The following is a 27,799-nucleotide window of genomic DNA, read 5'->3' on the forward strand; positions in this document are numbered from 1 at the left end:
CTACTTTCCAGGGTCCTGTCACTATGGCACCCCTCCCAAATGACCCTCTTACCCTTGTCGGGGTAAGAGCTGGGTTGTCCCCTCTCCCACCATAATTACATCAGAGGATGGCTTGCCCTCTGCATTGCTACTGGCTTCCCACCACCCACAGATTGGTTTTTGTTTTGGGTTTTTTTTGCCCCAGTTGAACATATCCTAGTTGTAGCTCAGTAGTCACTGAGTCAGGAACCCCAAGTGGGATTTGATTCTGGGTTCCAAAGAATGCCCAGGAAGTACTCTACATGGGCTCATGCTTGCAATAACCAGCAGCTAAGAACTGACCAATCAATAAACATTTATTAAGTTTAAGCTTAAGTTTAACATTTACTAAGTTTTAACATTTATTAAGCAGTGTCTGCTATGTTTCAGGCCCCATGCTAAGCACTGGGATACAACAAGAGGCAAAAGACAGTCCCTGTCCTCAAGGTGTTTATAATGGGGAGGCAACATGCAAACAAAATATATATAAAGCTAGCAGCGTGCAGGATAAATAGAAATTAACAGAAGGAAGGCACTAGAATTAAGAGGGATTGGGGAAGGCCTCCTTTAGAAGGTGGGAGTTCAGTTGGGATGTAAAAGAAGCCAGGGTGGCCAGTGGTCAGACTTTGACTATCATCTGCTAATAGTTCACAGAGTCCAGCAGCCCTTCCTCTCCCATTCACATCATCTCCACTTGCCCCTATCCCCTACCAGGGTAGAAGCCTGGAGAGAGACAAAGTTGAGTTTGCCTCAGACACTTACAGTTTCTCCAGCATGTGAAGTCCAGAGAAAGAACCGTTCCGGAGCCCGGTGAGTTTGTTATTGCTTAGGAGCCTGTGAAGGGTGAAAACCAAATGGGAAGAAAATTCCTGTTACCAGCAGCAAAACTGGACAGACAAACCAACAGACGCACCTCGACTCAAAATTTCCTCGCATGCTTGGTGGACTGGTTCACTTAGGTCTCTCCTTCAGATCACAGAGGGCAAGGAGGCTGCCCTTGGATCCCATCCTTTGTACAGAGACTTCCCAAAGAACCTTCCACTGAGAAAGGAAGCAAAGCAGGGAGAGTGGGGACTAGATTTCTTTGAACTGTACCCCCCCTGGAATGGGAAAGGAAGGATTGGTGGTTCAAGGACTCCCAACACTCTCCTATCCTCTGCCACCATTTGGGTCCCCTACTCAAAGGATATGGGAGTTTTAGTCACGTATATATACCTACCCTTTACCCCTGCCCCAAGCCCAACTTCAGTTGAGGATGAAAATCCATCTCCAAGGGATCAGCTGATAGACTGAAGGCTTTGGGAACAGCTCTAGCTCTAAGCTGGGACTTTCCCAGATTTCTTTGGTTTATTTTTTTCCTCAGTCAAGGAGCAGGGAAGCCCTATTTAGATGGCACTCCCTTCTCCCATCATAATGCTCTCTTCTCCTCATCCTTTCCACTAGCCCCTTTTTAGCCGGATCCTCAAAGCTTCAAGTGGAAAGGCCCTGGGTTCATGAGCAGCACAGTCAGGGGCCCAGCCAAGGGCTTTGGTCACTCCCAGCTAATTGGTCATTAAAGATCTTTAATGAGCTTCTTGGTATCTATCCCCAGTCCAGGGCAGTTCCCCTTTCCTGTGGCCTGAGGAGAGATAGGTCAGAGGAGGGAAAGGTTGGGATCCTGAGTCTCCTAAAAGAAGGCCTTTTTAGGAAGAGATTAGGATAGGACAGTCCTGGAGGAAACTTTGGGCAAGTCTTTTAGCCTTAGAGATCACAGATTTAGAACTTATTTAGTAAAAAGTTTAGTAAAAACTGCATATTTTACAAATGGGGAAACTGAGGTCAGGAAATGTTATGTGACTTGTCCAACATTATACAGGTTGTAAGTGGTTCATCCATGACTCCATTAAGCTATAAAACTTTCTGGTCTTTATTTTCTGTATTTGTAAAATGAAGGGAGTTATACGATATCATTTTTAAGGTAGGATTTCTGAAACATTACGGTGTCATGGACTCCTTTGGCCGTCTAGTGAAGCTTGTGGATTCCATTTGAGAGTAATGTTTCTAATTTCACTTAGATAAAAGACATAAGATTGCAAAGGAGGGGTAGCTAGGCAGTTCAGTGGATAGAGCTCCTGCCCTGGAGTCAGGAGGACCTGAATTCAATTCCAGCCTCAGACAATTACTAGCATTGTGAGTCACTTAACCCTGATTGCCTTAAAAAAACAAGATCATGAAGGAAGCCAACTATATTGAAATAGTTATCAATATATATATTTTTAAATTCTTGGACCCCCGTTAATAACCCCTACTTAAAGGTCTCTTCCAGAGTGTGTGTGTGTGTGTGTGTGTGTGTGTGTATGTGTGTATGTGTGTGTGTGTGCGCGTGTGTGTAGTCAATTCATCAGGGTCAGGAGACTGGAGATAGGGAACCATGGAGAATCTAGAGGAGCCCAGCACATTGCATTTCTATCCTTAAAGGGGACTGCAGGGAGGCAGAGTAGGGATGTGACCTCTAGACTACAAATCAGGAGACTTAGCCACTTGTTAGCCATGTGACCCTGGGCAAGTAATTTCTTTTCTCTAAGCCTCATTTTCCTTCTATGTAAAATGAGGCGGGTGAGTGAGATGGTTTCTGAACTCTCTTCTAGTTTAGCAACTGGATTTGATTTCTATTCATATTAGTGCCTAGCATTCTAGGAACCGACATACACTGCCCACTTTGAACCCCAAGTAGGGTCTGCCGGGGGTGAAGGGGGTGCATTTCATGATAGATCCATCCTATTTCTTTCTCCTCAGTCCTCTATCTAGGGGGTGGGTTGGAAATTGTTAGTTCTTGGAGTCTGGAGCACTTAGGAGTCTTGGAGAGTTAGAATTGATAGTGGGAAGGAGTGCATGAATAAATCAAACATAGGCTATTGGAGTAGGGAGTAATGGACTCCACTCAATCCAGGAAAGGGGATTTGTTCTGTTCTGGCCTTGGGAACTAAACTCCCTCATCTGGAGTTAGCTGCTCCATCCCTAACAATACTGACCTCTCCAGCACAGCCCTCTGTGTGGGCAAGTCAGCTTCTGACCACATTTCTAGCTTTGTTAACCAGCCTAGAACTGGACCCTTGGAAGATTGGAGAAGCAAAGTTCCCAGCCAGAATGTGGTTTTTATGACTGCAAAAAGGAAGCACCCTAGCTCGCTCCCCAAAGCAAATGTCAAAGGGTGACAAACCCTCCACCATTAATGTCAATGAGTAAAGACTATTACTCTCTACTCACTGACATAGCCAATACTTGATTGTCACTAAAGCTCTGTCTAGGGGCGTGCTGGTTAATGTTTAACAACTGGCTCTCCAAGAGAAAAACTATGTTAAAGTTTAATATTCATTGTTAACATTTTTCTCCATCTCTTTCATATGTTTATAAATCAACACATAACAAAGCAAGTCCTGATTTGTAGCACAATCCCTAAGTTACAAATGCTTTTACTCTGAAAAATTTAACAACTGGCTCTTTCAAGCTCATAGGAAATGGTTCCAGGATACCTCTGATTCTATCTACAAGCAAAAATGGAGAATTTATGTAAATATAGATTTAGAACTAGAAGGGACTTTACAGAGCACCTTTGTTTAACCTCCTCACTTTCTAAAGAAGGAAACTGAGACCCAGAGTTGTTAAGTGATTTGCCCAAGGCCACAACATGTCAGAGATGGTATCTGAGGTTGTAAGACTCCAAAACAATTGATCATTCCATTGTACCACAAAGGCCTCTCCTTCTAGATCTGAAGTTCCCAAACTTATTTGACCTACTGCCCCCTTTAAAAAAAATTACACAGGGTTCCCCTGGAAATCTACTTTCTTTAACCCTTTAGTTTTTAAAAAAAAAATTTGCATCATTTCAAAAATATAAAATCATTTTTTAAATAACTCATCTTATACTGAATAATTTATTGTAAACCTTTTGATGATGCAATATTGTAACCATATAGCATTGTATTGTAAACAAGTCATCACATGCACATATTCCTGCAGATGCATGCTGGATTTCCTGACAATGTTAAACATGCTCACCTGCCAACACTTGCTTGTTGAGTCCTGTTGGTGGACTTGACCACTGGTAGGTTATAACTTGCATTTTGTGTGTTTATTTGGAAAATAATGTAATCACTAAGACTTTAACTCTGTTATACAACAGATGAAACATATACAAACGGTTTTTCAAAATTATTTTCTCTTCTTTCCTTATGCTTCCACCAATCCCTTATTTTTATTCAATGTCCCCCAATTGCACCCGAGGCTACTACCAACCCCCTGAATCATTCCAGTGCCCAAGGGTTGGTATCAACCACCTTGGGAAACCTATGGCTTAGATGATTCAAGTCCTAGAATCTGCCATGTTTGCTTTAGTGATTTGGGTATTCTTATTTCCAAGAAGTAGGATTTTGTCTTAAATGGTTGTGAAAGTTAGTTTCAAATCCTTGTGAACAGATTTCCATGTGTGCTTAGCACATAGGAATTGTTAGTTCCAAGTAGTTATTGAAGGAAAGAGAGGTCCATTCTTTACAGAGATTGCTAGGATCTGGTATTATTAGAATGGACAGGGAACCTACCTATACTTCAGTTGGCACTGATGAAGATGGTTGTACCAAAGACTCATAGAATATAAGAAGTACAAGGGACTGTAGGTTCCCTTCTCATTTTACAAAGGAGGAAAGTGAAGTCCAGACAAGGAAAGCTTGAGTGGAGCTCAAGAATGGAGTTAGCTAAGACTGGAATTACATCTAGAACCCCCTGCTTCTTATTGTGTTGCTCTTTCTATGACAGGAAAAACGAGTGAATGCTTTTGACTCCAAGGATGCCTCATGGGTCCAGGGGGAGACTGACAAACACAGAAAGCCATCAGGGTAAGAGGGAGGGAGGGAAGGAGAGAAGGAGCCACAATCCCAGACCTTATGCCACTCTTCCTGGATGCTGTGCCAGCCTCTGCCCAGGCTTCATATCCCTCCAGACACCACCTCAGCCTGGCACAACAGGCTTTTCCAACCGCATCAGGGACTCAAGGGGTCAGGTGGGTTTCCTTCCCAACCACTCTGGCTGTGCCCTGCAGCATCCCAGCCTTTCCAGAGTAAATATTTTTAAGAGTTCTCTTCCCCCAAACCCCTGCTTCACCCTACACCCCCCCACCCACCCAATTCAAGTCCTTCCCAGACATAGGGAAGCCAAATACTGGAGTCCTGGGCACTCAAGAGGAGGGGACGTGGGCAGAGTCCATCACAAAAGGCTGGAGCTCTCTTCTAGTTGCTTGCTTCAATCAGAGAAGGAAAAACTTAGTTACCACTAATGAGATCAGAAACCTAAGCAGCAAGGGGCTGGAGGGTTTTGGGATTTTATTTTATTTTTTTACTAAGACAGAAACTGATTAGGTTCCCTTCACAGCTAGGTGGCACAGTGGATAGAGCATGGGGCCTGGAGTCAGGAAGACCTGAGTTCAAATCTAGTCTCAGATACTTACTAGATGTGTCACAACCTCTGACTGCCTCCGTTTCTCATCTATAAAATGAGGATCATACTAGTCCCTACCTCCTGGGGTTGTTATGAGGATCAAATAAAATATCTGTAAAACACTTTTATAGTACCTGGCACATAGTAGGTGGTTAGTAAGTGTTTTCTTCCTTCCTTTCTTCCAAGGAGGCAATAATGAAATAGTAATTATAAAAAGCTTAGAAGTTATAGCCTAGTCATCCCTCATCAGAGAGAATATTTTTGTAGTCATGAAAGAATCCTAAGGCAGGAGAGAGATACATGTATGATATTCATATGGATAGAAAGATGGCCTCAGGTCATGCATCTCTGCACATGGATGTGGACGTAGACTCTAGCCGCACACAAACAAAGGCATCCACAAATAGACACAGGAACAATACCCCTAATCTGACCCAGCTTCTGATCCAGATTCCATGAAAAATCCAGTAGAAAGAGGGCTAGACTTTAGAGAAAGGAGATCCTGGTCCAACTGTTCACCCCAGTGTTTTACTAGCTGTGTAATCCTGGACAGATCAACTCTTTGCATCTGAGTTTCTTCCTGTATGGCATAGTGAAAAAGGCACAAGGCCAGAAGACCTGAGCTTGAATCCAGGCTTGAATCAGGTCCCGTGCACTTGAGCCTCAGTTTTCTTAGCTATAAAATGGGGACATTTTTAATCTATATCCATGACCTTCCAAGACTGTTGTACGGATCATATCTGACACAGATAATATGCATATCAAATATGCAGACAACACAAAATATTGCCAGTTAGAGTAGCAGTTTCTCATCCTTTAGGCTGGGGTGAGGCTACCCGCATCAGCTTTGAGTGTCTAGGAATGAGGGCACAGGGTGTTGGAATGTGAGCACTCTGAGACCAAGGAGATCATCATCCTTTTCTTTTTGGATCCCCTCATTAAGCCCAGTGCTTTGCATATAGTAAGCATTTAATAACTGCTTCATTCATTCATTCTATATGTACCTCTGCACTAGGTGTGTTCTTACAGAAGGCTTATGATGATCAAATGTAAATGGGATAATATCTATAAAAGTGCTTAGCACAGTGCTTGGCACATAGCAGATGTTTAATCAAAGTCTAGTCCCTTCTCTTCTCTTCCCTGTCATTCCCTCCCCTTCCTTGTCTCTCTGGCTACATATATGGTGAACTGCCTAAAGATTTAATATCAAAAGGTCTGGCAGACCTGAGCCTGTACCATGAGGTCAGGATTAGCTATGTTCTCCTTAGCTCTTCCTTTTCTCTTGGTTCTCTTCAGTGTCAAAGTTTATGGGACCCTGAGACTCTGAGGGGCAGCCAGGTGGCACAGTGGCTAGAGCCCTAGCTCTGGAGTCAGGGGAACCTGAGTTCAAGTTTGGCCTTAGACACTTACTTGCTGTCTGACCCTGAGCAAGTCACTTACTGTTTGCCTTAGTTCCTCTCCTGTAAAATGAGCTGGAGAAGGAAATGACCAACCACTCCGGTATCTTTGCCAAGAAAACCCCCCACAATGGGGTCATAGGATTCCAGGGAGTTGGACATGGCTAAAACAACTCAACCACAACAAGAAACTCTGAAGCTTTGTCTTCAGTGCCAAGTCTTGGACCAAGGGCTTCCTGTGTGAGATCCATAAACCAAGACCTTTCTTACCTAGTTAAAAGAAATTAATAGCTCAGCGCACCTAGAAGGAGCCTTAGTGCTAGCAGTCTCATGGTCAAGATACAGGGGTTGGACAGCGGAAACTTTGGTACATGGAATTCAACGGCCACCAATGCACCTGTGGGCCATTCCTACTCCTGTGATAGTGGGAGCTGCATGTAGAATAGGTAATAAGGGATCTGGCAGAAAATACCTTCTAGCATCCCTCTTCTGGAGCAGCAGATTGTGGATTTTGAGCTAACTGAGTCAAAGGAGAGATAAGAAAGAGTTCTGTCTCAGGAGATCCAAAGGCAGCCAGTGCCTTGAGGAATCTTCACTTCTCTCACCCGCTTTTGACCATTCTCCAGATCTCCCCTGCTGGGTTCAGTTGGCTGATCTGGACAAAAAGGGAGCGTATCCGTATCACCACATTGGAGCAGGGCAGCCAGAAATGATCACTGGCTATATCTGTGTGGACACACCAAAATGGTCTGCACAGAGACACAAGCTAAGTGAACCGATCATGGCCATATAAGGGAGTCAATGATACACTTAGGACTTGCATGCAGATCTTTAGCTTCCAGATCAGAACTTTTCACCTTACAAAGGATGCCTCTCAGACCTTCCACAGCATGAGATTGTTGGTTAGTGTTCATGCTTGCCATGTCTCATGCCCATTCCTAGAAGATGGAGAAAATAAATCACTCAAAAGCATCTCCCCACTATCTGCCAGCTAGACTGCTTGAATTTCACCACTAGCAGATAATTCATGGGAGTTAACGAGCATTCTCCTTTAAGAAACAAATCCACCAGGGAAGTTAACCTCATTCACACTTTTATATGATGAATTTGTTTAGACCCTTTCATCCCCAATACCTATCTGAAACCAGGACATACGGTGCGAGTATTGAAGGGTAAGAGAGAAAGAGGGGAATTTTTGAGTGTCAGTGCACTACTCTTCATTTAGGGCTCTGTTGTTCTGTATGTTTTTGGTTAGGTTCAACCACTTATAATTAAATGTTCTTAGGGCTCATTACTTCATCTCTGCATAGCAATAAGGTATAGAGGAAGGCAGAATTCAATATAGCATTGATACTAATAATAATTATCATTTAAATTGTGTTTTGAGATTTGCAAAGCACGTTATAAATGTTATCTCATTTTATCCTCATGACAGTCCTGGGAGGTAGTTGCTTTTATTATCCATATTTTTAAAATGGAGTAACTGAGGCAGACATTACTGAATATCTGAGGCACATTTCTGAAAGACCCTAACAATAACCATTCCCCACCCCAATAAGGTCATCATCCTAGGCACCAGCAGAGAGTAGAAAGAAAAACAGGAATTAAGTTAAGTGACTTGCCCAGGGTGATCCAGCTAGCAAGAATCAGAGGCAAGATCTGAACTCAGCTCTTCCTCACTCCAGGTCCAGATCTCTAGCCACTGTACCACTTAACTAAGATTAGATGACTGTGAAACACAAGCAGATCTGTTCTTTTATACCTGTCTGTTGTCCTCCTTCCTGTTTCATTTACAAAATTTCTTGGACTTGTCTAGACCTCATGCCAATGCCCCATTGACTTATTTTTTCCTTAATTGCTTTTACTGTTTTGTGTAATGATACTGCCTATAGACTTCTCGATTCCCTCTTTGCAGTGTTTTACACCAGAGATTCTATTCAAAAATCAGGATTACCCTGCCATCACTTTTCCCTGCTTAGCAAGAAGATTGTCTCAATATTGCACAGGGGCAATGAACTCAATAGAAGGAGTGTTTTGATTTAGATAGAAGATATATTGCATTTGGAAAATTACACAATACTCTCAAAAATACCAAATTTCCTACTGTTACAAAAGCTCATCTTTTTAACACCAATATTTACGTAACTTTAAAAAAAATACAAATAACCAGAAATGAGTGCGATGTAATGAGAATGAAAAGCAACAGATGACCACCTCCAGATGATGCCTTTTTGTTTTTAATTTGGAGTAGATTTAGTCCCTAAGGTTCCTTCTTGTTCTAAATCTTTGGTTCTATCATTAACAAGAAGGTGGTCCATTTTTGAACATGGGGTACATCCTCCACAGAGGACTTATGGGAAAACAAAGACAACATACACTCAGGATGAAAAGGTATAATGAGGTTTGGATTTATGTAGATACAGGAAGGTCCGTGCTGATGAGATCATGAATCTTTTAGAACGTAACTGATTTGGATTTTCACCTGTTTGGTCCACCTCTCTATTTGTGTGAATATGTATTAATTATTGACCACCTAAATACAACCAGAGTCTTTTTTATACTTCCCATGTTGAAGGAAGCCACCAACACCTGCACTTCCATCTTCAAATGGACATGCCCATGTTCAGGAGCTTCATTTCCCAGACCCTAAGAGGATCATATCTATTCCAAGGATATGAGTTCCAAGGTCAGAATCTGCCTTCTTCCACCATCTTCTTTCTAAGAGATTTGCATAAGAGGGGAAGGTGATAGGAGATGGTAATTAAGATGTTTGATTTAATATCTTCACTGAAGTTCTCCACTACCATAATGTCTCCTCATGAGGTAGAGATGATCCGGGGTTCTCAATGACTATGCTAGCTGACTACCAGCTCCAGAGAGCTCTGCCAGGTTAGAAAGACTTCAAGTATAGGCTTGACAAAGGACTGTATGTCTACTGCCTGGCAGCGAGCCTACCTAAGTTAGGAGAAGTTTCCCACCAAAGGGCTGATCTGCCTCTGATGAATATTTTTGACCACAACAACTCATGAAAACTGTCTCTTAAGGGACTCTCGATGGTGCTGTAGACAGAGCACAGGGATAGTGTCAGGAAGACCTGAGTTTAAATCTGACCTCAGACATTTACTAGCTATGAGACCCTGGACAAGTCACATAACTTCTGTTTGCCTCAATTTCTTCATCCATTAAGTGGGGATAATAATAGTACCTACCTTCCAGGGTTGTTGTGAGGTTACAATGAGATAATAATTGCAAAGTTCACAGTATCTGGCATGTAATAAGTGCTATGTAAATGTTTATTATCACCATTATTATTCTCACAATCATGTGACTGGAGGGAGGATGAAATAATGGGTACACCAAAGTACAGGACAAAGATTGCTGGTGGGCAGGGAGGCACCCAGGAGAACCCAGGCACACGGACACCTTTCAAACCAGAGGTGGCATGATGTAGGGGAGAAGATACACTTGAACTGAGGAGCCTGAGCTCAAATTCCACCTAATTACTTACTACTTGAGTGACTCAAGGAAAATCACTTAACTTCTCCCAGTCTGTTTCCTAGTCTGTAGTTGTTGCTGTGCTGTTGTTTCAGTCATGTCCAACTCTTTGTGACCCCATTGGGGGTTTTCTTGGCAAAGATACTGAAGTGGTTGCCATTTCCTTCTCCAGCTCATCTTACAGATGAAGAAACTGAGGCAAGCAGGGTTAAATGACTTGCTCAGGGTCACACAGCTAGTAAGTGTTGGAGGCTGTATTTGAACTCAGGAAGATCACTGAACCACCTATGGGAATAATAATTATTGCCCTACCTTCTCACAGGGTTGTGAGGAAAGTACTTTGCCAAACTTCAAGTGATCCAGAAATATGAGTTATTATTTTATTGCATGGAATTAACTTTTGAGACATGTAGTTCTTGTCTCCCTAACTAGACCAAAACTCTCTTGAGGGCCAGAATCTGAGTCATACTGGCTTGTATTCCCCATAGCACCTAGTACTATGTTACTGAACAAAGCGATAGATCAACAAATCTTTATGGATTGAATGAATGGGGGCCAAGGCAGGATCAGGTTCCAGAGAGAAGGGAGAGATATAGGAGAGGTCAAAAAAAAGGGAGGCTTTAAGGCAAAGCCTGACTAACTCCTGTGTAGCCTATGGCTCTCACCAATCACAAAGGCATTATATTCCCATCACTCTCCACCACTATCTCTATCAGTGGAAGAATTGGTCTGACTTCTAGGAAAGAAGACCATCCCCTGCTGAGCTGTACAGTCTGGCAGCAACAGCGATCCCATCCCAGGCATTAACTTGCAGCTGTTCTCCCCCACTGGGTGGATAAGCCATGAAGCTAAAAATGGGGGTGGGAAGAGATGCTGGCCAGACTTCTCTTGAAAAGGGGTATGGTGAGTAGGTAAAGCGTTGGTGAGGGGAATCCCCTATCTGGAGCAAAGATGACCCAAAACGAATGAATAAGAAAAACCTTCTGAAGTCCCTAAATCTTTTTCATCACGATAATGATGATGATGATAAGTGGTATTTAAATACTGTTTTGAAATTTGAAAGGCACTTTACAAATACTATCTCATTTCATCCTCACAATAGCCCTGAGAGATAGGTGCTACTATGATCCCCATTTTACAGATGAGAAACCGAGGCAGCCAGAGGTTTAAGTGACTTTCTTAGAGCCACACAGCTGGTAACTATCTGGGAATGTATTTTAAATCTAGTCTTCCTGACTCCAGGTCTAGCGCTCTATCTACTGTGCCATCTTACAACCGCCACCACCACCATGACCACTACCACCACCATATGTTCCTCTAATGCATTATAAGTTACAGGCTTTTTAAAAAACCATACATTCTATCTTTTAAGTCTCCCAACAACCCTGAAAGGTAGGTGAGTTGTGTAAATACTATCCTCATCTTAGGGATGGAGACTAGACCTTGTGATTTCATTGGTGTAGAGAACTCCCAGATAAGTAAACATGCTTTACCAATGCAGGTTGCCACCTTCTCTGCAATTTATATTCTTCGAAAGCTTCCAAGAACATTTGTGAGGTTAAGTGACTTGCTTAGGGTCACACAGTCAGTATATGTCAGAAGTAGGTCTTGAACCCAGGCCTTCCTGGGTCTGAGGCACACTCTCTCCATTACCCCTCTGTTCCCCAGAATACAGATGAGAAAACGGAAGTAAATCATGGAACTGGGAAACAATCCTATACTTCTACCTCTAAATCCAATATTCTTTGTTCATTTTATGTAATCTCTACTTTTATATTTCAATTCTATAAGCAATTATTAAGCACCTTCTGTGTCCAATTTCTTTTTTTGCCTTCCTCTTTCCCAGGGTAAAGGACTCTGCTTTTCCACTCTGCTTCAATTTCTTCATTTAGAAAGTATGTTAATTTGGGGGGTGGGGTGAATAGGGAAGGTTGGGAAAAGAAAGGGAAAGAATTGGTGACAAGGAGCCAGAACCATAACTAGGGAGGGGTGACTAGCATATTGTCCTGGGGTGCCAAAATTTAAAGGGCACTGACAGTATTATTCCTGCTTCAGCAGGCAAAAACTTAGTGTCTTATTAATAAGAATAACTAGTTAAAACAGGAAGATCCCAGATGGTGCACTTTCTTCTCTATTGGCTGTACTCCAGGTGAGTTCAGCTCAGGCCCAGACTTACCCTGGTGTCTCCAGCTGTGGCCTTTCAGTATCCTTCATCTTCCCCCCTCCCTCCTAACTCAATCTGTCTTAAAAAGCTGGATTGAGGTAATAGTGGTTCAGCAGCTAGAGCAGAAGATTTGGAGTCAGGAAGACCTGGGTTTGAATCCTACCCCAAACATTTACCAGTTGTATGACCTGAGCAAGTCATTTATTCTGCCTCAGTTTCCTCATCAGTAAAATAGGAATAATAATGGCGCATACCTCACAGAATTCTTGTAAGGATCAAATGAGTTAACATAGGTAAAGCTTATTATTATTTTGTACTGTTTGTCCCAGGGCTCATAACTGCTGGTTCCATTTCTGCAAAGACATTTCTCTTTCCTGTTTTAGAAGTTTACTTCATATCTCTACTTTCCCTCAGGGTCCACATGCCCATTGACCCCCTTAGCTCTGACCCCTGATCCCTTCACTTTTTTTCTATAAAGACTTATAAGCAATAGAAGTACCTTTTTTGAACTTTGGCAGTAACTGAGTTTCAGGCTGAATTACTAGGACTTTGGGGGTGTATTTCTTTGTTTATCCTACTGAAGGTGAGAAGTGAGATTAGCTCAACACCTAAAAAATTCACAGTATTGGGGTGGCAACTAATCATCTATCAGTCAGGAAGCCTCCTGACTGGCAGAGAGGAAGTCTGTGATGGAAAGAATAGACAAATTACACCAGCTCAGGCAGCCCAGTTGGGCACATTCCAGTCTGGGTTTGGGGATGTTCTGAAGGAAAGATACCATTCTTCTCTGGAGTCAAAGTTGAGTTGAATGTGACATGATTCCCAGCCTAAGGGAAATGAGGATGGCCAGCCTCTCCTCCTCACCGGTGTTGTTTAGTTTTTTAGTAACATCCAACTCTATGTGACCCCATTATGAGATTTTCTTGGCAGAGATCCTAGGGCGGTTTGCCATTTCCTTCTCCAACTCATTTTACAGATGAGGAAACTGAGGCAAAAGGTGTTAAGTGAATTACCCAGGGTCATATAGTTAGTGAGTATCCAAGCTTGGATTTGAACTCAGGTCTTCCTGACTCCACTGAGTTACTTAGCTGCCTCCTCAGGGGTAAGGAATTTTAATTCTAGTATATCTAAAATATGTTAATTTAATTTAATATTTACCATTTAATCTAGGCTACCTAGTAGATTTCTTATATACTTACATAGTATGATTCCATCTTTGTAAATAAAATCTCTAACAATGCAGGCTGCACCCTTCGCACCCTTCTGTGACTTAGTAGATGGTCTTAAGGTTGAGAAATGCTGCCTGTTGTCTACCTGGTAATGGGCCTCTTCACATTTGACTAAGCTGGGACAGCAGATATACAGTCAATTACTGGGCTTCTAATTATTTTATTCTGGTGCACTATTTTCAAATTTGTATATATGCTTTTCCCGTATAAATAAAGACTAAAAAACATATTCCCGTGGCACTGAGTGTGTGGAGAAGGAGGGAAATAGATGCTGGGAATGGTTTCCTGAAGATGAGTGCAGCAGCAGCAGCACAGGAATGGGGTAGGTAATCAGGAATCTGATGTGGCAAACCACTAAACTCAAGGAGCTAAGTGGTTTCATTGGCCAGCAAGGTCCAGGAGCCTCAGTGCTTTGATCAGAGGTTCAGGTATCAGAGAAGTTAGGAGTACAAGATGAAAGAACCCCCATGGAGTTGAAGGGAATCATGGCCCATTGGGGTGTTGGTGTCCTGGGAAGAGAGGCCCAAGGCCCAAGGCTGGATGCTGGCTTCCTTTGCATTGCCTTCTTCCTCTCCTATGAAACCAAGGCTTATGGGCACCTGGTCTCTGCAGAGGTAATCTATTTTTCAGACTCCATTCACCAGAAAGATCACTATGCCCAGCTTGAAGTCAGAGGAGAAAGAGAAATACAACGGGTGTTTGAAAAGGGCTGTGTGAAGGGAGAGTGGGTGGATTGGATCGTTTCCCATAGAGGTGGACATCAGCTGTGGCCTCAGTAAAGCACATGTGGTCCCAGAATGTGCCCTTTTCTGTGAGAGGCACTCCAGTCTAGTTCACCTTACCCCATATACATTTAGAAATGTGGGCCTGCAATTTTTAAATTTTTTTTGCAGCTTAAAAAAAGGTCTTCACACTCAAAAGGTTGGAAACTCCTTGATGAGAGGACTGAAAAGGGCTCTTCCAGCTCTGATTCAAGTTAGTCGTGAGTACATGCAGTGCTAGATACTGCGTCTACAAAGACATAAAATTGTACCATCCCTCAAGGAACCTTAATATATCGTGTTCCAGGTTAACAAAACTAATATAACAGACTGAATTCCTATTATTAGAGTCACTCTGCATTATAAAGTGGGGGAGTGGTGAAAGACCCCTATTAAAACTCTACTAGCAAAATAGCCTGGGTTCATGTATCACTTTGGCCAAACACTACATTTCCATCTTCTAGCTCAAGCCCACAGTACCATTACACTCTTTCAAACCCCCATCAAGACCTTTTTCTTAGTTACTCAATTTAGCATCACAGAAGATTACTAGATTGAGAAGAAAAAAGCCTGGACTTAATTCTTGGTTCAGTTACTCTCTGTGTGACCCAGCACAAATTACTTCCTCTCTCTAGGCTACAGTTTTCCCATTTAATAAGGGCTGAGCTCCTTCCTTTTCCCTTTTGCAGCATAACCCAGAAAAGTGACTAATGGTGAGAACTTCAGACAAGAACTTCAACCTCAGTGTCTTCATCTGACATTTTCTCAATTCTTTCAAGTTGGAAAACAACTTTATATATGTTATTTCATTTGAGTCTTCCAACTACTCTAGGACATGTAGTCTAGGAGTATTGTTATCACTGTTTTGCAAATGAGAAAACTGAGGCTCAGAGAAGTTAATGACATGCCCAGAGTCACACAGCTCTTAAGGGCCAGAGGAACTATTTGAATTCAGGCCTTCCTGATGCTAAGTCCTGCACTCTGCTTAGACTAGGTCACCTCCTCTGCAAAAAAAGAGAAAATACTAGCTCATACTTACATACATTGTAACCATCCCATAAAGTATTATGATACCCATTTATAGATAAGGGAATTGAGACACAAAGAATGATGCCCAAGAAGTATATTATTTACCCTCATCAGGTTGTGATGAGGATAGAGCTTGTTGTAAAACCCTAAATCCCACTACATAAATTGGATCATTATTATTATTACAGATGAAAGAATTGAGAACATGAAAGTGACTTGCCCAGGATTACCAAGTGGCAGAGTCAGAATTGGAATCATGTGGCACCTATAAGGGGACACGTCCAAATGGAAGGGAGGATGATATTCAAGGCACACTTCATTTTCTTCACAAGTTTTTAGATGGGTGTGGTGTCCCTTGCTGGGCTTTGGGATCTAGTAATGGTGACCACATTTTCAGAACCAAAAAAAAAAAAAAAAAGAGCTGACAATGGGTATTCTTTTCAAAGAGCCTTTTAAAAGTACTTCCTGAAATCAGGACTGTCCTGGAAAATCTAGCCATATGGTCACCACTATTATGAAGGACTCTCTGTGATCCAGGGGCAGATTTGTACATCAGACCCAGCTGCCAGATTGCTAGCCTTTCCAATTCAGGCAAGAAAACCCTCTGTGGCCCTCACCATTACCCCGCTGATCCCGCTCCTCTCCCTCACCTGCCCCTATCCATCTCCAAGGCTCATCTGACTCCCTGCCCCTCCACTGGAGGAGGAGGGAGTCTGGAAGCCTCACCCCATACTAGAAACTGAGGAAGCTAGGAGAAACAGCTGGTCCTGGCTGGTCAGTGGCCAGCAAGCGTGGGGGATTCTGTTAACATATTCCCCAACCCCCACCAAATCCTGAGAGTATGAGAATATTTTTGAATCTGGGGGTGGGGGGGTGGGCAGGAGGGAAGGAAAAGGAGGGGGGAGGAGGGAAGTGAAGGAAAGGAAGGGGGGTCATTGATCCACCCCTCTGTGTCAGAGCTGGAAATAGAACTGAGCAGCTAGTCATGGAGAATGAAAATAAACAGCCCCTCTGTGCAGCCCATTCCTAGCAGTTGCTGGATCTTTCTTCTCGTCCTTCTGATCTGAGGCCCCTGGTGCCCCTTCTATCCCTTCCCACATCTTCCTCTGGCCAGTCCTCTCTTCCTTTCTCCCCTCTGTCATTGCTGGACAGTCCCAGTGAAACACAATTAAGATCCTTCCCTTTAGGGGGCAGGAGGATCCTGGTCTCTGGCTATGTGACCTTAGGAAACTCAACTCCCTTCTTTGTGTCTTAGCTGGTCTCAAGGAAAAGAATTTCTGGCCCCTCTATGTTTCATGGAAGGATTAAATATATAAATCTCAAGGTGGTTGCTTCCTTTCCCCTTACAAAGGGTGGGAAGAATCCTGAAGATGCCCTCTCTACCTCTCACCCCCAATGACATAAAATAAACTTAGAAATTTACCCTCCCCAAATCAGACATAAAATGGTGTTATCACAGCTTATGCTCTGATTAGAATAATTGGGTATTATTATCATTCTCCCAAACATACGTTTGGGAGAATACTCTCCCTCATTCCTTTTCAGATCCTTCCCCAATTATCCCTGACAAACTAAGGAGAAAAGGGGTCAAAAAAGGAAAGCAGACTTAGGGTCCCACAGTGGATATGTCTACACAGAACTCTGAGAAATAGAGAAAGGTCATGAGGTATATCAGAGGAGATGGGATGAGCTATCAGAAAACCTGGCTTTATAGTCCTTCCTTGGCCACCGATTAGCTGGGTGACCTTGGGGAAGTTATGTAACTCATCTGAACTTAGGTGTCTTCCTTTACAAAATAAAATATTGAACCCTCAAGTATCTACCTCAAAAGTCAGAGAGTCAACAGTTCTGTAAGAATCAAACCTTCATAAGAATTGTAAGGGGTTCAAGAATACTCCAAGTGGAAAGTCAGGAGTTACAGCCGAGTCTCTTTGTCTCTAACCATGCCTACCAACTTAAGTCAAGGCCTCCCACCTGGGTATGCCCTCCACTCCAGGTCCTCCCTCAGTCCAGGAAGAGGCTGAGATCCCAGAGCTTTGTGCCGACCTCTCCCGTCACTCCTAATTTATGTGGTGAATCTAGTGATCCCTCCTCAGTCCACTTTTTGCAATAAACAGCTATTTAACACAGAAAAAAAATTAATTGTAAGGGATTTTATTATTTGATGATTTAGCCAGGTAATCCTGTGTACCTAGAGTCTACATTGTAGACAGCCAGATGAATCCAGTGTGTGTGTGTGTGTGTGTGTGTGTGTGTGTGTGTGTGTGTGTAGAATTTTCCCTTCTCTTCCCTTTCTTTCCTTTCTTTTCCTTGTAATTTCAATAGCGTAGGGAAATCTAGTAGGAAATTTTCTCTACCAATGAAGACTGGTACTTGTCTCTTGCCTGGGACACTGTGAGGTTGAGTGACTTGTCCAAGGTTACACAGCTAGGATTTGTCAGCAGCAGGACTTCTGAATCCAGTATTCCCTGACTCTTGGGACAGTTCTCTATACATTTAGCCACAGTATTGGAACAATGGGTAGACTTGGAGTCAGGAAGACTTGAGTCCTAATTACGACTCAGATTATTTATTAGCTGTGTGACTGTGGGCAACTCGCTTAACTTCTCACCCTCAGTTTCCGCATCTATAAAATGGGGATAATCATGGTACCGCTTTCACCAGATCAAATATGTAAAGTACTTTGCTAATCTCAAAGCATTATATAAATGCTAGCCATCATTATTATCATCTTTATAGATCACATTGATTGGAAGAATTTTCTGATCTGCATTCTACTTCCCGTCAGTGAACCCAGGAATCTGGCTCTCAGTCCTGTCTTTGCCTTATGAACACGGATATACAAAAGACTGCCTGTTCCCGGGGCCCCCCTCTACTCCACTCATAAGGGGCACCCTAGGGGAAAAGGTTTTCCTAAACATCCAAAGAATAAACTTAGCTCTTAAGGATTAAAACCTGAGGTGAATGCCCCTGATTTGGGAATCTATAGGGAGGAGTTTAGATTTCCCCTGTCACCCCCTCACTGACCACTTTCCCTAGGCATGGAGCTTTAGGGGCTTTAAAGAGAAGCTACATGATGAGACTCCTCATGTGTCTGGAGATAGCTGGTGGGTGGGTAGAAATAAAAAGCCCTGGTTCCCTGTCATCCCTCTCTGTCTCACTCTGTCTGTCTGTCTGTCTCTCTCTCTGTCTCTCTCTCTCTCCTTCTCCCTCTTTCTCTCTCTCCCCCTTTCTTCCCCTCCCCCTCTCTCTCACAAAAGCTCTCTGTACACAGCCACTTCCTCTGGCTGCTGTCTCTGAGCCCAGACGTTATGAGAACCATATGGGAAAAAGAGGGTGGAAGGGAAGGGGGGGTGGGGGAAGTAAGCACATGGCCCCACCCACCCATCCAGCCTTCATCCTTCTAGACTGACAAGGCTGTGGAAAGTGGGAAACGGGCATACCCTTCCCCAAGTGCCTTTACTGAACTCTAAGAGCCAGAGAACTGGGCCATCCCCACTGATACAAGGGCCTGCTCCCAGGCATGCAGTTCAGAAGCTGGAGGGAGGTCTGTGGGCTGAGGGCCACTTCCCAAAGGCCAGAGGATTAGTGATGTGGTGAACTGGTATCATTCCACAGCTTGCCCTGTACCACTCACAAATACTCTATCCCCCCCCAAAAACCCCTAGGGTAAGGTGCAACAGGATTCCTCCCCCAACTCCCTATGCCATGCATACAACTGATCCAGAGGGTGTATTAAGTACCAGCTGATGAGCTGGATAAATACCCCCAGACTGTGGTGGCTGAGAGGAATCGGGTCTTTCTATCCTAAGGCAATCCAGGACAGGTCTCTTTGATCCAGAATGTCCCTTGTGCAGAAGAACATTAATCCTGCCAAAAAGAAGAAATGGTGTTTCTTATGTACACACACACAAACACACACATACACACACACAAACACACACGTATACAAATTACATGCATATATTATACATGGGAAATGTTCCTCAGTCAGGGACATTAAGTCCTGCCAATAAGGAGATATGGTTACTAATATGTATGTATGTGAATAGCATCCATGTATTATGTATGGAAAATGTTCTTTGGTTAGTGAGACATTAAGTCTTGCCAATAAGGAGATAAAGTTACTCGGGAGCATGTATATGAATGGATGTACACATGAGAGACAAAGTTGGGGGGAGTGCACAATGCCTTCAATGATCCTAACTGACTTTCCTCCCCCCACTTCTTTGCTGTTGCAGAAATCCATCTCTTTAATACCAAAGCTTCCTGGGGAGGCTATGTGCCTGCAAATAATGGAGCTCTATGCTCTCTGTACAATTGATATTAATAACAACTCAAAGGTCAAAGAGAAAATGAGAAAACAGCCAGTTACCAGAAATGGTTTCTGACTGAGGAGGGGTACCCCAATAAAAGCCCATTACCAACAACATGCTTGCCCAGAAAAGAGGGTTGGCTGGTCATGGAGTAGGGTTTAGAAACAAGAGAAAACCGAAGTAATATAGTCTCTGCTACTCTCTGAGACACTTAATAAACCACCATTGACCTCTGACGCCCAGGAAGGGATCTGCTGGCTTATAGTGGTCACTTAATAAATGTTGAGTGTATTGGGAGCTTGCTAGGTAGAGGATACAAGGGGAAACATGGACAAGAATTATTCGGGATAAGGAGATATGGTGGGAAGTATCCACACCTAGGAAATCATGAACCTACCAAATAACTAAATTCTTATAAGGTTAAAATTTCCCTGAGGACAGACTTTTATTTCACTTTGGTATACGTAGCACTTAGCCCAATGCCTAGTACTTAGTAAATGCTTAAGAAATATTTGTGCCTCCCTGTCATACCTCGGTAGAGGCTGGGGTGCTTACATAAAGTTGTGGGATGTTACATATATACATATATGTATATATACATATATGTGGGATCTCACATACATACATTTAGGTGTGAGATATTACATGTAGTTTTTCAATGCATCGATCAGTTTCAGTGTATTTTATTCTCTTATTTCCCTTTTTAGAAAAATAAATTCTTTGTTATAAAGGATGACCCTCTGGAAGGGGAGAGGGAGAGATATATAGGGAAATCTACGCAACGTCAAGACAAAAGACATCAATAAAAATCTATTTTAAAATGTTTGTTAAACAGAATTTTTTAAATCAAAGCTTTGTTCCCCATTCACCCCCAATATTTATAGCATGCACATCATGGTCTTGAGCTTTTCCAATTCAAACAAAATAAGGTGGTAGATCAAAAGTTTTAGAGCCAGTTCATTTTATGAAGAACCAATGACTTGCCTAAGGTCACACTTTAATCCACTGACATAAGGGCTTTTTTTTTTTTTTTTTTTACTATATGATGAGGCTTTTCCTTGGGAGAAAGACATAGGACATCAAATTAGGATATTGTTCCACTGGAGGGGAGTGATTCTTCTAATATCTGCAAGAACCATTGAGGTTCTTCCTCATCTTCCTCAATCTGGGCCTAATCACTTTTCTTCTGGGGCCACCTAATCCCTTTCCAAAAGAAGTTCCCCTGATGTGGAAAGAAGGCAATAAGAGCCTATTTTTAGAACCAAAGTGTGACAACACCATTGTATTTGTGGGGACTAAGGAAAGGAGAGAAGCAGGGGCTACTTGATATCTCACTGATCATCCCTCTTATCTTCAGTGTCTTTCTCTTGCAGACTTTGGTGGCCATTCTCCCTGGGGAGAAGCCTAGAACTTTGTAACTTTGGACAAGAATATCCTTACTCTGGAACTGGCCCTCGCCATGATACCATTGCGGATAGTGGGTGTTGAAATGTTATGGGGTCAAAAAGATGGTGGGGAGTGGAAAGGAAAGTGCAGGGGACAGATGAACAAGGAAGGAAATTCTTTGTTTTGCTGTTCTGCACTTACACAAATAAAAGCTAAGGTGGAGGGGGCTGGGGACAAAGTAGACGAAGGACAAGACAGGGGGAAGATGAACATAAAGAAAAGGGATAAACTGAAATGACAAGCTAAGTAGGGAGAAGATGAGTCCCATTTCAGTAAAGAAAGAAATAGGGTACTCTATGCACAGAGTAACTTTTCAACGAGGCTGGAATCCAGTATTAATCTGACTGGAAGCTCCTCCATGGGAGGGACTTCATGCTCCTAGTTCAATGTCCTAAACAATTAGCCCTACACCATAAATGACTTTGACAAATGAAATAGAGAGAAGTTGTCTACTCAGAGAGCCTGATCCTGGAGAAGAGGAGACTAGGGAGCATGGATGGCTATCTACAAATACATGATGGTCCCAAATGGGGGACACCAGGATCCCCGTCTTTCCCCCCACCCTCCCAGCTGCCTCCCCTCCTGCTAAAATTACTTCCTATTTATTTCTCTGTGTTTTTGTTATTCTATCTCTTTTAAAAAAACGCAAGTTCTCTGAGGCAGAGATGGCTTTATTTTTCACCTTTGTAGTCCAGTTCCTCAAATATAGTAGGTGTTTAATAGATGCTTGTTGAAGAAATGAATGAGTGGCCCCAGAAGGGAGATTTGGGTCTGGTAGAAAGGAATTACAGAGGCAAACTTCAGGGCTTAATATAAGGAATAAACAACCTAACAATTAAAATTGCCCAACAAGGAAATAGGCTGCCTTTACAAGGTAGTCAGCAAGCTTCCTGTCACTCGAACTGTTCAAGCATAGATTAGATGACCACTATATTATGAGGATCTTTCTATCTTCATTAAATTCAATGGAAAGTATCAAGGAGGGGAGGTGGTGGAGCATACTTCTTGCTCTGAAGGGGTTTATGAACTATTGGGGTGTGGGGTACACTGGGAAGGAGACTGAACTAGAAGATTATGGCCACTGCCAACTCAGTATTTTATGATTCATCTCCTTGGTGTGTTATTAAAGAAAGCAATTTGCTTCAAGGTGGACTCATGAGTCCTGTAAAAGTTGAAAAGATGTTAATTCCTGAAGTGATCAGGGACAACTTTGAAGTATGCTGAAAATCTCAGAGGTACAAAGAGCTAGAAACAAATTAGATGCCCATTAATAGAGAAATAGCTTTAAAGAATTGTGGTACATGGTATATGAATGGCATATACATATAATGGAATTGTTCCACTGGAGGGGAGTGATTCTTCTGATATCTGCAAGAACCACTATGCTGTAAGGAGCAGTGATCATGATGAATACAGAGAAGCATGGAAAGACCTACATAAACTGATACAAAGTGAAGTAAGCAGATGCAGGAAAATCATAGATGAAACCAATAACGGAAATGGAAAGAACAAGACAATTAAAAAGGAATGTTGTGAAATGATAAAGACCAAATACAAGAAGACCCTTCCCTCCTCATTTACAGATGTCAAGGTGCATTGGCATGACACATTGCACATAAGCAGATTTATTTTTATGGGTTCATTGGTTTTGCTGAATCTTTTTCTTTTCTTTCTTTTAAAAAAATCTTTGTTGTAAGGATGGCTTGCTGGGAAGGGGAGACAGGGAGATCCAAGGGAAAGTTAGGAGATGTAAAAACAAAAGCTATAAATAAAAATGTTTTTAGGAAAAAAATAACAAAGTGAAGGAGACAGAGAATACCATCTATGGGCATCTAATACAACACTCATTTGTTAAGTGCCTACCATATGCAAGGCACTATGCTAGGCATTGGGGATACAAAGGCAAAATGGGAAACCTCTCCTTCCCTCAAACAGCTCACATTCTACTCATGGGGTACAAGATGTAAGCATACAATATATCCACGGTAATTGGAGGAGGGAGAGAGAGAATAACAAGCGGGAGAATCAGGAAAGCATCCTTTGTAGGAGGGGGTCACATAAGCTGAGCCTGGCCTGCTCTATGTAGAACACTGCCTATGGTCCACAAAGCCATCTAGTAGGCAATAACAAAAAGTGAGACATATTAAGGGAAAAAAAATTCAATCCAAACTGATAGAGTAAGGGAGTCCAGAAGTGAGGGTGAGAAGGATTAAAGTACTGTTTTAAAGGAATCTGATGGAAATTGATAAGAACCTTGAACTCAATATCCTTCTCTTGCCTTGCTACCAGGCTGAAATGGCAGCTTTGTTCAATTTTAGGGAATAGGATAGCTTCAGTGAAAGAGGGAAGCAGAATCTCAAATTTGGCATTTTCTTCCATATCAGGTTCACAATGAAAGTGTTGGAGTTTGAGGGGGTGCAGAAATTAAGAGGCCAGACTGGGGACAGACAGAGCCCTAAACAGAATGTGTTGGTGACTAACACTGACTGAAGGGTCCTTCTTTTTTGGCTCAGGGGATCTTAGATCTGATGGTCCATAGCTCTCTGTCTCTGTCTCTGTCTCTGTCTGTCTGTCTGTCTGTCTGTCTGTCTGTCTCTCTCTCTCTGTCTCTCTGTCTCTCTGTCTCTCTCTCTGTTCCTTCTGGGCTTGGGGGAAAGAAGCCAAAAACTATTTCACCTAAGCAGGTGGGGATATTTGCCTATTCCAGGTTGAATGGGCATAAAGCTCCCAAAGCTCATCCTTGTGTATGGAAACCTCTGCTGAGATGACTAGCCCCTTCTCAGAGCTGCTGCCAATGATGCAATTGTCCTCCATCTGGAAGGACTCTGAAACTTCAAGGGCTTTGGACCCATAAAGGGGGAGGACTCCAAATCAACACCCCTCTTACCCCCCCCCTCAAAAAAACCCCAACTAGTTGTCAAACTTACCAAAGAGAGGTTTGGGGTGGGGAATGTGAGCTTAGAGGCAAATTTCAACCCCATCATTCCATGAGTTTTTTCCCTAGGGACTATCTCACCTCCCCACCTTTACCCTCAAAGTGGAGTCAATGAGAATTAGCTATGGATGGAAAGCATTAGAAGCCAAATCACTTTAGGATGTACAGCGGAATGGCTTTCCCATGTTATTCCTTCCCTCTACTTTCCCAGGGCTTATTCCTGTTAGGAATTCCCAGCACAAACATATACAGACAGGGACCCATAGACAGAGAGATATCAATATACGTGTGACGCATGTTCACCACCACAGATAAAGACACACTTAGAAACACATTCAGATGGACATGTATATAATAGGAGCACAAAAGAGAACGCAGAGGGATGCCAGCTCCTGTCTCTCCCCCTCAGGGAGGCAAATATACATACTCAAGGGCATCTTGGCTGAACAGTCACAGATGGCAGGCATTTTTCTTGTCCAGAAATGAGCAGACTGGGAAATACCCTGCCCTGACTTAAACCTCAAATCTCTGGTACCCAGAATCACCAGGTCCTGTTAGCAGTGGAGCACTGCTCTCTCCACAAGTTTCTGCCAAATGGTTGAGCTGCAAGGAAATAGGGCAGAGCAAAGCAGTCCCCTATACACATACACATACACATACACACACACACACACACACACACACACACACGGTGTCATAGGCTGACCAGTTGTGTCCTGTCAGGAAGCAAACCATCCCTAAACTCACCCAATCAGAGAGATGTTACTGTATTGTTCTAAATACAATCTGAGCCAGTTATAAGCCAACCTCCAACTCTGAGGAAAAAGGAAGGTGGGAAAGTGGGTGATTGTTGGGGCAGACAAGAGAAGGGAAAGGGCTTAGTTGATTCTGTGACAGGCCACAGGAAGGGTTGGACCTACATTTCATGGTTCTTGCTCAGAGACTTCCAGTGAATGATCTGCTTAGGAAATTGAGAGTATTGGTGTGTTCCCTAAGTTTCTTATTGATTTTCAGTGACCTCAGATTCAATTATTGGGAGTTAAGTCTGCAGCAATGAAGGGACTTCATGACATCCTTTCTGTAAAACCATCAGCCAGATTTCTAAAGAGAAAACTAGGGCTACATTCAACGAAGAAAGTTTTCCCCACAATCTCTTCTGTGTAGAAGCTACTAAAGAAATACTCAAGGCTTATCTATTAAGCCCAGAGGACAGGAGAGGGGGGAAGGGTGTAGTTAAGGACTTTAATGTGTATATGGATGGATGATGTCTGGATGGAGATGTGTGTGTGTGTATGTGTGTGTGTGTGTGTTTGTGTCTATAGTCATGCTCTGCATATTTAGGTTCTGTGTAAGTCAATTTATTGCCTGGGGGAGGTAAGAGGAAATAGGAATAGTTCAAACATTTATTTGAACTAAGAACATTCAGATCTTTAAAGGACAAGATGAAGCTTAAGGAGGTGGTTTTTTTCCCTATTCCCCTCTTCCCCTCATTTCTCTTAAACTAGGTAGAACCCTTCCCAGGTAGGGAATCCAAATCTCTGATCATTCCTGTCCAGAGCTCCCCTGGTCAGGGCAGGGGGAGGGAGTTCTCTGGGATAGGGGGTGGGGGGGCGTAGGGAACCATCAACCAAATCAGCCATCATCTCCTTCGGGAACATGACCCGTTCCCAAGTCCAAAGCTGCCAACCTAGTACGCAGGGAAAGGAGATGGGGGAATGTCCTAACTTTAACTGATATTGGTGAGCAAGAGCGACATGTCTCTCCCATCCCGAGGCATTCATTTTGGTTTTGGCTAAGCGCCTGGGCCCCCTCTCCAACCCCTAGAGGCCGATGAACAGCACCTCTCTGACCACTCTCCCTCCGAGTCCAGTGGTCACAGAGAACACCTTTCCCCTTCCCAATCCCTCACTCAGCACCCACGGCAGCCTGCCTCCGGGCACAATACAGAGAGGTGAACTGCACGCCGTCTTCTCAGGCTGCCAGCCCGTCCCGTCAGAACCGCGCAGCAATGGATGGGACCGGACGGGATGGGACGCGACGGGCTGAGGCAGAGGCGGCGGTACTTACAGAGTAACGGTGCCATTGGGCAAGAGGCCAGGCTCGGGCGGCTCCGGGAGGTCCCCACCACTGCACACCACTCTCCTTCGAGCCGGGTTGGGGGCGCCGCCGCTCAGTCCTTTGGGCCGCTCTCCCGCGCACTTGCAGCTGCGGATGGGCACCGGGCAGCCCCGGGCACCCCCCGGCTCCAGGACCAGGAGCAGCAGCAGCAGCAGCACCGCGGCCGCCCCTCGCATCCTGCGGCCCCCGGCGCCCATCAGCCCATGGTCCCTCGCGGGGACGGACAGCTCTGGCACCGGGGTACAGGGAGAGGCGGGAGCGGACTCGGGCTAGGGGGGCGGGATTAGCTGGGGCCGGGGGCGCCCATGGGCCGGGCGGGGAGCCCTAGGCGGAGCAGAGCCCGGGGGTCCCCGCCGCCGCGCCCACGGGGCATGTCCGGCGCGCCCCGGAGGGGAGGACGCGGCTGTCAGAGGGGCTCGGGCTCGGGCTGGCCCCACCGGAGCGGCCGCTGCGCCCTGCTCTCCCCGCCGGGCTGATCCCCTGGGCGGCACTCGTCCGCTGCGCACTCCGCTGGGCTCTAGCGGATGGGGCTGGGCTCTTGCCGCCGCCGCAGCCGCCGCCGCCGCCGCTCCGTGCCATGGATGGAGGCAGCCCCGGCGCCTCTCCCACCGCCGCCGCCGCCTCCTGCCCCAGCCCCAGCCCCCTCCTTCCTCCCTCGCTCGCTCCCTCCCCTGCACTGGCCGACCCATCCGCAAGGCCCTAGCGCCTCCCGGATACCCTTGGCCGGCCACTGCGCTCTGAACTTTGGACGCGGCTCCTCCAGACCATCGCCTTGGCACGTTCTGAGCTTCTTCCTGGGTTTTTGTCCCTTCGCTCCTCCAGGTTCGAGTTTGTGAAGATGCCCTAAGGGCGACGCAGACTGGCGGGACCGAACCGACCGCTCCAGCTCTCAAGCTCCCGAAGTGGTGACAGTCCTAGAACCCCAGCATCAGAAGAGCCTCCAAGCTCACTTAGGCCACCTGGGACCTAGAAGGGGAAGACATCTCCTCCACAATATCCCTGACAATGTTATCAGCTGTCCTCTCCTGGAGAAGCTCCTCGGATGCTGAGCTCGGGGGATGCCAATCGGTGCCCTGAGCCCTGGAGAATGCGACTACACCTTTTGACCAGCCTTGGGATTAGTGCCTGTCTTTTCTCCCTGGTCATTGATGTTGTACCCTCTTCCCAGATAGCTAGAGCCACCTGATACTTCTCACCAACTATCTAATTCTCTTCCGGAGCCATTCTGAACTTAAAGCAAGGACATTTATTTATAAGGAAAACCTTGAAGTTGTTTTAGCCATCCCAAATGCGGAGCCAAAGGTGGAGGTGCTTTGCTACTGACAGATACATATAAGAAAGAGGATGGCAGGTCAGGAAAGGGAAGGGTGATATAGCCTTGACTCCTTCACGTAGCTTTTGTTCTGATGAATTGAAATTGAT

The 27,799-nt window shown here is 44.2% G+C and overlaps 1 protein-coding gene across 5 annotated transcripts in view; it reads right to left on the reverse strand.

Annotated features, from left to right (window-relative positions):
• ADGRA2 (adhesion G protein-coupled receptor A2) overlaps nt 1-26,966 on the reverse strand; it is a 59,699-nt gene extending 32,733 nt beyond the window's left edge. For 3 of the 5 annotated variants that reach the window (XM_072635194.1, XM_072635198.1, XM_072635193.1), the window contains exons 1-2: nt 26,327-26,966; nt 781-852 (exon numbers count right to left, since the gene is read on the reverse strand). In XM_072635194.1, the coding sequence (XP_072491295.1) occupies nt 781-852; nt 26,327-26,574 (320 nt within the window). In that variant the 5' untranslated portion in view covers nt 26,575-26,966. Of the gene's footprint in view, nt 1-780; nt 853-19,328; nt 19,433-26,326 lie in introns of all 5 variants that reach the window. The other 2 variants (XM_072635199.1, XM_072635195.1) reach the window with 2 other exon arrangements.
• Between the last annotated feature and the right edge of the window lie 833 nt (nt 26,967-27,799).

The sequence above is a fragment of the Notamacropus eugenii genome, chromosome 1 (assembly GCF_028372415.1).
Source record: "Notamacropus eugenii isolate mMacEug1 chromosome 1, mMacEug1.pri_v2, whole genome shotgun sequence".
NCBI classification, from domain to species: Eukaryota; Metazoa; Chordata; class Mammalia; order Diprotodontia; family Macropodidae; genus Notamacropus; species Notamacropus eugenii.